This window comes from Solanum verrucosum, unplaced genomic scaffold (genome assembly GCF_900185275.1).
Source record: "Solanum verrucosum unplaced genomic scaffold, falcon-dt-bn FXZP01000234.1, whole genome shotgun sequence".
NCBI lineage: Eukaryota > Viridiplantae > Streptophyta > Magnoliopsida > Solanales > Solanaceae > Solanum > Solanum verrucosum.
In genome coordinates, this window is record NW_026020440.1 from 296,440 (window position 1) to 308,626 (window position 12,187).

General features: G+C 35.3%; 1 protein-coding gene across 1 annotated transcript in view; it reads left to right on the forward strand.

Annotated features, from left to right (window-relative positions):
- LOC125808320 (piezo-type mechanosensitive ion channel homolog) overlaps positions 1–2,510 on the forward strand; it is a 42,675-nt gene extending 40,165 nt beyond the window's left edge. The window contains exons 18-21 of the mRNA XM_049488044.1: positions 927–1,430; positions 1,647–1,788; positions 1,869–2,013; positions 2,109–2,510. Of these exons, the coding sequence (XP_049344001.1) occupies positions 927–1,430; positions 1,647–1,788; positions 1,869–2,013; positions 2,109–2,244 (927 nt within the window). The 3' untranslated portion in view covers positions 2,245–2,510. The remainder of the gene's footprint in view (positions 1–926; positions 1,431–1,646; positions 1,789–1,868; positions 2,014–2,108) is intronic.
- The last annotated feature ends 9,677 nt before the right edge of the window (positions 2,511–12,187 follow it).

Genomic DNA, 12,187 nt, shown 5'->3' on the forward strand with positions numbered 1-12,187 from the left:
CTAAATCTTGGTTAAGACTTGTGTAGCTTCCGCTTATTGTGGCAGTCACTGGTGCTTGTATCAGGGTAGGTTGCCTATACCACACCCTTGGGGTGCGGTCCTTCCATGGACCCTGCCTGAAAGCGGACTGCTTTGTGCACCGAGCTGCTCTTTTACCATCTGCACCTCGGCAGCATTATATCTTTACTCTCTACTATTCTGGCGGCATTACATCTCTTTCAAATGTCCATCTCAGGACCGCCTCTTCTGGCTGTTCCTCTGAAGACTTCTCCAGCAATTTTTTCTGTCACCATGGGATTTTTCTGTTTACTCCTCTTTCTTCCTTTTCCAGGTTTTCTGTTTCACCTTCAGTGCCACTCAAGCTACGCCGATTATGCCCTGGAGGCAAACTTTTCTCTTTCTAGTGTTGGCTAGATATATAAGTTTGACTTCAACTGATGGTGGATCACCTTTTGTTTTAAAAGGTCCCCCCCTATATATGATAATGGAATCAAGCTGTTTTTAACTTCTTTTTTCTAGAAGTCTAACTTGAGATGTATGACATGCCCATGCTCATCCATTTGGGGAAACTCAATCTTGTGTGTTGGTTTTAGTCTTACAGTTCCTTTCTGCTGTGCCAATTTGTCAGTTACATGACTTAGTATTCGTAAGAGACTGAAATCTAAATGTAAATGATGAAGTATTGTTTTGTGTTACTATATATATCTGCATTAACATAGATATAAAGAAAGGAAGACAAATGGGTAAGAACGATATTCAAAAGATGATATTTATTAGCAGTGTGACCATATGTCTATGAGATCTGAAAATTATTGTCAGGCATCCCAGCTTATTCAAATTTTCCTTTCTATAACTTCTAATCGTTTCTTGAAAGTACGTGTTGTGATCTTGTAAATTCAGAATATTGAAGCTGTTCTTCGGTGCAGATGTACAGCAGTGGTAATCCAACTAACATTGCAAATCCTGTAAATGATGTGAGGGTTCAGCTTGATATCAAAGAAAAAAGTGGAGGAAGGTTAACCCTCTATCAGACTACTCTTTGTGAAATGATTCCATTTAATCAGCTCCATGATGATTTGAATCTTGACCCCAACGGCTATCTTGATGCATACAATAAAAATGATATCCAACTTATCTGCTGTCAACCTGATGCAAATACTCTGTGGCTGGTTCCGGATGTGGTTCAGAGAAGATTCATTCTGTCTCTGAAAGATATGGAAGTTAAATTTTCTTGGGTTCTTACAAGGGACAGGCCTAAGGACAAAGAGGTTGTGAAATACGAAAGAACTCTTGATCCTGTGGATTGTCCAAAGCCTTGGGAAGTTAAGAAAGTTTTGAATGGTTCCACCAATAGCTTCCGTGCATGTAATATATATCCTAGATATATTCGCGTGACTGGTTCTGGGGAAGTTAGGACTATTGAAGAGGAGGTAAGATGGTCTTACTAAACTGAATGTTTTTATGTTATTTGGATTTTCACGTCACGAGAAGGTAGAAAAAATTTAACAATTTTTTTAACATGCAACTTCGATTGATATAGTAGTAACCAAGCTGTTGGCTAAAGCTACTATCAGATTAATTTTTGTATTTCATTTTCTTGTTTGTAGCCAGCTAAAGATATTTGTCCCAATAACTGATTTTTATAGGCAAATGGTGTTAGCGCGGATATCATTTTAAATCGGGGAGTCTCTGAGTGGTGGTCCTTCCATGATATCAACTCACTAGATGTAAAAGGCTGTGGAGGGTTGAGAGGGCCTATGGCCATAATTGTATCAGAGGAAACACCACGTAAGTAATGGATTATTTTTCACATAGAATGAGAAATTAAGTGTATTATGTTGATCACTGACAATTTTTATGCATTTTAGAGGGCTTGCTGGGTGAAACTCTCAGCAAATTCAGTATATGGGGTCTCTACATCACATTTGTTTTAGCAGTTGGTCGCTTCATCAGACTGCAGTGCTCCGACCTACGAATGAGAATCCCATATGAAAATCTTCCTTCATGTGACAGGTAATACTAAGTCATGATCTGATTATTAATATCGCTGTAAATAAAATCGTACACTTATACTTAAAGCAAAAATGTGTGATTTCGGTTCCACGCAGATTGATTGCCATCTGTGAGGATATATATGCTGCAAGAGCAGAGGGTGAGCTCGTAGTGGAGGAAATCCTATACTGGACGCTAGTGAAGATATACAGGTCTCCGCACATGTTGCTCGAGTATACTAAGTCTGATTAGTCTAATAAGAAAGTTTACTCTCAACTGCAACTGATATTTGTCCTAACGCATATGTAGAAGAGATACTAACCAATACCCCATAGAATTCATCTGTAATCCTTGCAGTGAAACATGCCAAAACTTCCCAATGATCTTTATTTTAGCTTGAAGTTGAGCAGATGACAGAAATATTTGTAAATATAGGGCAGAGTGCAAAATATAGCAACAGTTTTGTGTAAAACACAGAGTACTTATAGTTTTCTGGCAATGAAAAGGTTCTCAATTCTCATCCATCTAATTTGTGTTCATTTCCTTTATGAGTGATGTTTACTTATCTTACATCTTCTGGTAATAACATACTTGTACTTTTTTTTTTTTTTTTGGTCTAAGGTCATATAATTCACGAAAAATAAGAGTGTGTAACTTCAAATTCAATTATAATACAAGTGTCATTTTAGCTGTTTTTCTTATATAAATTTCATTTTCTCAACTGAAGACTGAAAGTAACAAGTTGAAATCTAGATTTTTTTCTTTTTAGAGAAGTGCTCGATATCTCAAAATATCTGAGTTTGAAGTTGTACTTGGGATATGAACATTATTAGAAAACAAAGTACATGAAACTTGAATATTTGTGAGTGGATACCAATATTTCAATTTGATATGCACCTTCAATCAAGTATTTCGATTTCTTTTACTTGCTCCGTTTCAATTTATTTGTCTTATTTTTAATTATTATAAAGTTTAAAAAAGTAAAAAAGATTTTAAAATAATATAGTCTTAATTTAAAGATATGTCAAATATATCAATTTTATAGTCTTAAACGGTTGAACATATCGAAAAAGTTAAAATAAAAAAATTACTACTCCCTCTGTCCAACAAAAGTTGTCCACTATTGACTTAGCACACCCCTTAAGAAAACAATAAATAATATGGGTAATATTATTATATTATCTTTTGACTTTATTAAACTTAATGCATTGAGAAATGTGTTTGATGATAAATTGTATTTAATAACAAAGGTAAAATAGACACAAAATATAAATTGTCTCTTAATTTTCTAAATGGAACAAGTATTATTGAACAATTATTTCTAGTATAGTGAACAACTATTGTTGAACGGAGAAAGTAAATAATAAAAAAGACATTCTTTCTCAATGTTTTAGATTTGTACCTTTTGGACTCAATGAGACTGTCCATCACCATTTTCGAGGTAGGTGAAACCTTGTAACAGGTCAGTACTCCTCTGTCGATCTTTACTTATCTATTATATTAAAAATGGTTGTTCAATATTATTTGTTAGTTTAAAAAATTAAGAGATAATTTATATTTTTGTATCTATTTTATCCATGATATTAAATATTATTGTATTCAATATCTAATACATTTTTCAAATCATTAATAAGTATATTTGAAGAGAAATATAGTAATATTACCCCTATTATTTATTATTTTTAAGATGTGTGTCACGTAAATAGTGAGCAGTTGTTGTTGGACATAAGCAGTACAATGGAAGGAAAAAGAAAGAATTATGATACGCAACAAATATAGCTCAGTATTGATTTGAAATAGTTTTAAAAATATTTTTAACAAAATAGTCATGTGTATGTAACGTATTGATATGTATATACAATATATCAATATTGTATAAAAATAATATATATTTGTATATAGATAATGTATAACTATATATCATAAATGTATATGCATTGTTGATACAATAAAATATACATTGCATACAATAAAGTATACACTACATACCAATTTTTTCCAATCTCAACCAACTCAGATCTCGTCTAAACAATCCTAAATTATAGATATAAACTCCTCTTGATGTTTTGAGTTTTTTGATACTCGAAACGATTTATATTACGATATGTCAATTTTAAAAGTGAAAGTCGAACTTTCAACATATAAGAAGAAGAAGAAAGAGGAGAATGAGGGAAACAACGAAGAAATAAGGAAGAATTAGAAGGAAGGAAGGAATAAAGGAAGAAAGCGCGAATTGTACTTCACTTGCAATTGAGAGATGCCAAATGACCATTTATGTGAAAAAAAATAATTAAGTTAATTTGAATAAAAATTTATATTAGCTCAAGTGTTTATATCCAATTAATTTTACAAAGATTTATTAATCCTAGTTAATTAAAAATTGATATAGGAATACAATTAAGTAATAGTTGAAGGTAATATGAGACCAAAAAAAATGCATTTATTACAACAAACATAGACAATACTAGTTATATCTTGTACATGCCGATAATAAGTTTATAAACTTTCTCTATTATTGATAACAAAGGGGAGAATTACTGTGCTTATTCATATAGAAACATTTCTTCTAGCTTTCACATTGTTATCGTTCGCTCAGCTCTGACTTCAACAATGATTGATTGATAATTTAAAATTTATGGAATAATTTTTAATGAAATTTGACATGGACTTGTTCCTTCCGAACAAATACTTTCTTTCTCCAATTATTTTTTTTATAGATAAAAAAAGGGTAAAATATTCACTACCAAAAAAGACGTAGATAAATATCTTTTTTCAATCATCACAATTCCATACAACCTAGATTTGATCTCCATATTAATTTTTAATGCTAATGAAGTTCTTTAATTATCATGTCTAGAAATTAACACATCAACAATTATATAATCACAATAATCTTCTTATGAAAAAATTGGTATAATTGGCAAGGATCTAAACCAAACATGAACAAAATAAATATATTTTTTCAATTCCACACCATTTTATGTAACATGGACTCGATATTGATTATTGCTGGTAAGTTTTTTATTATTTCGGTACTATCTTTTTATTTTTTTACTTTACATTTGCTTTAAAACAAAATGACTTTACTTTTCTTATATATGTTTTGACTTTTAGATGTTGATTCTTTATCATAATTTTTAGGGAAAATTATGCGGAAAAGCAAACATACACCAGTTAATTAGCTAACATAGCTATAGTTTGAATTAATTATGGCTCACAACTTAATTTTAGCTAATTATGTCACCTGTCCTCTTTTATACATATACAAATACAAATTATACACACACAGACACACACACACACACATATATATATGACATATATACAAATACAATTAGCCTCTCTCCACCCTCTGACCTTTCTCGCTCGTCTCTCTCCTCTCTCTCCCAATCTTGCTCGCCTCTCCCCTCCCTCCCAATCTCTCTCACCAGATATACAAATTCATATGTATATCGGTTATATATATACAATTATCTGATAGATATACATATACAATTCGCCTCTCTCCACTCTCTGCCCTCTCTCGCTCACCTCTTTCCTCCCTCTTCCAATCTCGCTCGCCTCTTTCCTCCCTCTTCCAATCTCGCTCGCCAAATATACAAATACATATGTATATATATATATATATATATATATATATATATATATATATAATTATTTGATAGATATACATGTATAATTCGACAAATATACATATACAATTCGCCTCTCTCCACTCTCTGCCCTCTCTCGCTCGCCTCTCTCCTCTCTCTCCCAATCTCGCTTGTCACTCTCCTCTTTATAACATGTAGCTATGAATCGTAATTAACAAACTATAGCTATGAATCGTAATTAATCTATTTTTGAGTGGCTATATGCGAAAGTTCCCCTAACTTTTTACACAATTTTTTTAAAAATATAATCATATATACGGCTTAACTTAATCTATACAAAAGAAATTTTGACATTGATTTGTGTAAGGTCAAAGAGTCTGCATTCGAAACATTTATCATCAATTAACGAGCTATGATGGATCTTTTCTTATAAATATTAACTTCCTTGTTCGCTCTTATTAGAATACAAATAACTTTGTCAGTTTTAAGTGAAACTTTTTAGCAGGGAAAGAGGTATAAGTATCATCGTTACTCTTGAATGAAAAGGCGAATACCTTTTCAACGTCATAGGTGGTACACATGGTGAGATTGTATTGAATATGATGTCATCATCGATTATCAAGACGATGATAACCCTTTCAACAATTTCCTCACTATATCCATACTTGGCAATCCTCTTGACTGCCCTCTGGAAAATTGTGGACAAATTTTTGGTTAAAAGCTCTAGAAGTTGACAAGTAATATTATAATTAGCTAGTGCTAAGATATACTACTTAAAGAAGGAGAGTTGGAGTTTTGGGACATTGGTAGGCCATTTACATAATTGTTACAAAGTGTAACATATCGCAACTAGAAAGAACTAGAAAGAAGTTTAAAATCTGGAAATAGTCATTTTTGGAAAGTACAAGGAAATTTGGAAAATTTTAAGCAAGTTAAAGTGAGTTTTTGGTCAACTTCAAACGACAATAACTCCTAGATCAGGATGAGTTAGGTGTAGTTCCAGATATGGTTGGAAAGATCTTGGAATGATCTTTCCAACACCGTCAAGTTTGAGTGATTCCGAGTTCATATGAGTGAGTTATTCCCTTTGGAAAATGGGATGTTGGATTAGGGAAATGTCCAATCCGGAATTTTAAGGGGTATTTTAGTCTTTTCATTGCCCTATTATTTTAATCCGTTTTTAGGAGTTTAATATGGGTCAAATCAGATTTTAGAATTTGGGATTTCACGCTAGGGCTAAGGAGAAAGGAGAAGAAGAAACTAGAACGTTCAAGATCGTCGAAGTTTGGCTTGTGGAATTCGTCGGGGGTGATCCTTACACGGTATGCAAGATCGCATAGAGTTGGGTTAGTTCACCCACGCGCCAAGCATATTTAATTCAGCGATTTTCGTTCTAAAAGAGTTAGAATTTGATGTTCTTGAGTTGTTTTCTTGAATTGTTTTCATTCTTGAACTTCCATGTGATTGATGGGTTTTCTTGAGACGTCTTAGCAATTGTTAAGAGTTGTTTCGAGTTGGATTCTAATGTTTATGTGTTGGGTATCTAAATCTAAGAAAGTATTGAGAAAAGGAATCAATTTAAAACAATTTAGGATAAAAAAACGGGTTGAAAAACTTGTCAGACGCACCTGGGGAGGGCCAGGCGCGTCGCGCCCCCATAGCGCCAAGAGGCTGGGGCGGCGCGCCTGCAGTGCACCCAAAGTGAGCCCCAGTAAAATGAGGCTTGGCGCGGCGCGCCAGAGACGCGCCTGGATCGGCGTTTTTCACCCAGTTTTCGTCATTCAGTCCATTTAAGTCCTTTTAAAGTGTACTTAACGCTTTCCATTAATCCTAACTACTCTAAATGACTTCTAAACAACTAGAAATCATCCATAAACATAAATAATAACCTTGAATCCATAAATTCAAATTCAAGGAAAGTCAAGAGCCAAGTCTAGGAAGTTCTCAGAGTCTTTTCAAGAAGTCTTTTGCAAATGCTTTTCACTTTGTTTTAAGACTTAAGTTTCGAAGTTGAGTAAAGAGTAAGAGCAACAGTTCTTTTTCCTAAAAACGATATATGGGGACTAAGTATTCCCAAGAGTAAATGTTTTCACATTTAAGATTAGAGGAAACTGAGATTTCCAAAAGAGTTTTGAACAGAAAAAGGGAACATTGATTCCAAGAGAGCCTTTTAAGCTAAGTTTGAGCAATTATTTCAAACCAGAGAAAAAGTTGTTTTAAAGACATATGAGCTAAGTATATTTTGGGAGTAGTATTGAGCACCGATATTGGGATGCGAGTTCATATTAACTCAAGCCCCCATAAACCATGTAGCCATCATGGGCAGAAAAAAGATCATACTTTTTAGATGATTCCTTAGTGTTTTTTAGCATAGACTAGTGGATCCACTTAGTAGTTCAGGTTTTATACCGATGGCAAGGTATAGGAGTCCTTGGCAACGTGAGGTAAAACGTTGTACCATCACTTAGGCTCACAGTGATGGTTGTCGGTTAGAGAAACTCTCACAGAAGTTATTGTATATTTATATACATCAGTTTATTGTATTTTCACATACATTTCAGAGTTATATTGTATCCTTGTATATACAAAGAGTTGACATCATATTTTTAAATAGCTTTTCTTTATATTGCACTTGTTTTAAACTGCTTTATATTGAATTGAGTCCAGTTAAGTATTGATGAGTTGAGAAGAGCCAAGGTAAGTGTTTCCTTCAAATTCCCTTTGAAGCATATGTTTGTTAGCATTCCAACTCGCATACTCGTACATTTAATGTACTGATGCCAGTTGGCCTGCATCTTATGATGATGCAGACGCAGGTAACCAGGATCATCATCCAACGCTTGGTTGATCCATCTTGAGCACTTAGAGTCTGTTGGTGAGCGTTTTTGCATTCCGGAGGACTCTTTTATTTGCTTTCTAGTCTTTCAGATGTTAGGATAATCGGGGGTCTTGTCTCGACATCCCTCTTTGTTTTAGAGGCTTCATAGACAGTTAGTAGTCAGATGTCTTTACATTATTATTTCATATGTTGAGACTTGAGTTGCCATTTTGGCCAAGTTGAATGTGGACTATTAAACATTTTGAGTTATTTCACTAAACTTATTTAAGTAAGTTCACTTTGATCACAGTAAGCATGCTTAGAGTCTTCCGCTGAGTCAGTAAGCCAGGGCAAGGGTTTGCTTGAGACCAGCAATGGTCTTCGAGTGCCAGGCCCTCCCAGGGTGTAGGCTCGGGGCGTGACAAACTTGGTATCAGAGCCTAGAGTTCAAGAGTCCTAGGGAGTCTATGAAGCAATGTCTGTAGAGTCCTATTTATCGGTGTGAAGCGCGCCACATCTATAATTAGGAGGCCTCAGTTGATTGTAGAACTCGAGTAGTCAAGTTTCAGTTTCCAAATGATCCAGTCTTAGAGTGGAAAAAATAGTTCAGCAGTGCCTAATGGTCGTTTCATTTCGTACCTTAAGGCAAGGAAGTTAGTTTCTAAGGGGTGTATCTATCACTTAGTCCAAGTTAATGACTCAAGTGTTGAGGTACCTCCCATTTAGTCAGTTCCTATAGTAATAAAGTTTCCAGAAGTCTTTCCTGATGACCTACCCGGAGTCCCTCGTGAGAGAGAAATAAACTTCGGTATAGACATCATTCCAGATACTCGTCCTATCTCTATTCCACCATACATAATGGCACCAACAGAGTTGAAAATGCAGTTGAAAGATCTCCTAGATAAGGGTTTCATTTGACCAAGTGTCTCACCTTGGGGCGCTCCCGTCTTATTTGTGAGAAAGAATGATGGTTCCCTTAGGATGTGTATAGATTACCGTCAGTTGAACAAGGTTACCATCAAGAATAAGTACCCTCTTTCTAGAATTGATGATCTTTTCGATCAACTTCAGGGTGCTTCTTGCTTCTCAAAAATTGACCTCAGATCAGGCTATCATCAGTTAAGAGTAAGGGAATGTGATATTCCAAAGACAGCTTTCAGAATCCGATATGGTCATTATGAATTTTTGGTCATGTCCTTTGGTTTGAATAATGCACCAACAGCGTTCATGGATCTTATGAATGGAGTCTTCAAACCTTATTTAGATATGTTTGTTATCGTCTTCATTGATGACATACTAATCTATTCAAGGAATGAAGAAGATCATGCTAGTCATCTCAGAATAGTTCTTCAGACTTTGAAAGATAATGAGTTATATGCTAAATTCTCTAAATGTGAATTTTGGCTTGAGTCTATGGCATTCTTAGGCCATATTGTGTCTGGAGAAGGAATTAAAGTTGATACTCAGAAAATTGAGACAGTGCAGAATTGGCCTAGACCCACATCTCCAACTAATATTAGGAGTTTCTTGCGTTAGGCTAACTATTATGGAAGGTTTGTAGAGGGGTTCTCGTCTATCTCATCCCCTTTGACCAAGTTGACTCAGAAGAGGGTTAAATTTCAATGGTGTGAAGCTTGTGAGAAAAGTTTTCAGGAATTGAAGAAGAGGTTGACTACTGCTTCAGTTTTAACTTTACCGGAAGGTACTCAAGGTTTTGTGGTGTATTGTGATGCATCTAGAATTGGTTTGGGTTGTGTATTAATGTAGAATGGCAAAGTTATAGCTTATGCCTCCAGACAGTTGAAAGTTCATGAGAAGATCTACCCAACCCATGACTTAGAGTTGGCTGCTGTAGTATTCGCTTTGAAGATATGGCGTCATTATTTGTATGGTGTTCATGTTGATATATTCACTGATCAGAAGAGCCTTCAATATGTGTTCACTCAGAAAGAGCTTAATCTCAGACAAAGGAGGTGGTTAGAGTTACTCAAGGATTATGACATGAGTATTCTTTATCACCCAGGTAAGGCTAAAGTTGTTGCTGATGCCTTGAACAAGTTGTCTATGGGTAGTACCGCCCATGTTGATGAAGAAAAGAGAGAGTTAGCAAAATATGTGCATAAGTTTGCACGCCTAGGAGTCTGAGTTATGGATTCCACAAAAAGAGGAATAGTGGTGAGGAATGGGGCTGAATCATCACTAGTGGTAGAAGTTAAAGAAAAGCAAGACCAAGATCCCATTTAGCTTGAATTGAAGGCAAATGTTCTTAAGCAAAAAATATTAGCTTTTGAACAAGGGGGAGATGGTGTATTGAGGTATCAAGGTAGGATGTGTGTACCTATGGTGGATGGACTCTAAGATAGGATCATAGAGGAAGCTCATAGCTCCAGATATTCCATTCATCTGGGTTCCACAAAGATGTATCGTGACTTGAGAGAGGTTTATTGGTGGAATGTCATGAAGAAGGGCATTGCTGAATTTGTCGCTAAGTGTCCAAATTGCCAACAAGTGAAAGTTGAGCACCAAATGCCTGGTGGTTTGGCGCAGAATATAGAACTTCCAGAATGGAAGTGATAGATAATTAATATGGATTTCATCACAAGTTTTCCAAGGTCTCACAAACAGCATGATTTTATTTGGGTGATTGTCGACAGAATAACAAAATCAGTCCACTTTTTGTTGGTAAAGACTACCCATTCAACAGAAGATTATGCCAGGATATATATTCAGGAGGTGGTAAGACTTCATGGAGTCCTAGTCTCCATTATTTCAGATAAAGGTGCACAATTTACTGCACAGTTTTGGAAATCTTTTCAGAAAGGCTTGGGTTCAAAGGTGAACTTAAGTACTGTCTTTCATCCTCAGACTGATGGGAAAGCAGAGTGCACTATTCAGACATTAGAATATATGTTGAGGGCTTGTGTGATTGATTTCAAAGGGAATTGGGATGATCACCTACCTCTCATTGAGTTTGATTACAACAACAATTATCACTCTAGCATCCAAATGGCTTCTTATGAAACTCTTTATGGGAGAAGGTGCAGATCTCCTATTGAATGGTTTGAAGTTGGTGAAGCAGGGTTGATAGGACTAGATTTAGTTCACCAAGATATGGAGAATGTGAAAATGATTCAAGAGAGGTTGAAAATGGCACAGAGTCGTCAAAAATCCTACACTGATGTTATGAGAAGAGCGTTAGAGTTCGAAGTAGATGATTGGGTTTTGGGTATATTTGAAGGTTTCACCCATGAAGGGTATTATGAGGTTTGGTAAGAAGGGAAAGATTAGTCTCCGGTATATTGGACCTTATCGCATAGCAAAGAGGATTGGCAATATAGCTTATGAGTTGGAGCTACCACAGAAATTTGCAGCGATTCATCCGGTGTTTCACATCTCCATGTTGAAGAAGTGCATGGGTGATTCTTCATTGATCATATCAATTGAAAATATTGAGATCAAGGATAGATTACCTTATGAGGAGATTCCGGTTCAGATTCTAGATTGCCAAGTTCGCAAGTTGAGAACAAAGGAGGTAGCATCAGTTAAAGTCCTTTGGAGGAACCAATTTGTTGAAGAAGCTACTTGGGAAGCTGAAGAGGACATGAAGAAGAGATATCCACATCTCTTTGAATCCGAAGAAAGTGCAGATCAAGGTACTAATTTTCTTCTTAGTGCTCTTTAAATGATGAGTGAGCGTGCTGTCTGATTGCATTTACTTGTTGGGTGTTTGAATTTGATGTTACACACTAAGCCTAGTAAGAGTAATCTCATTCGAGGATGAATG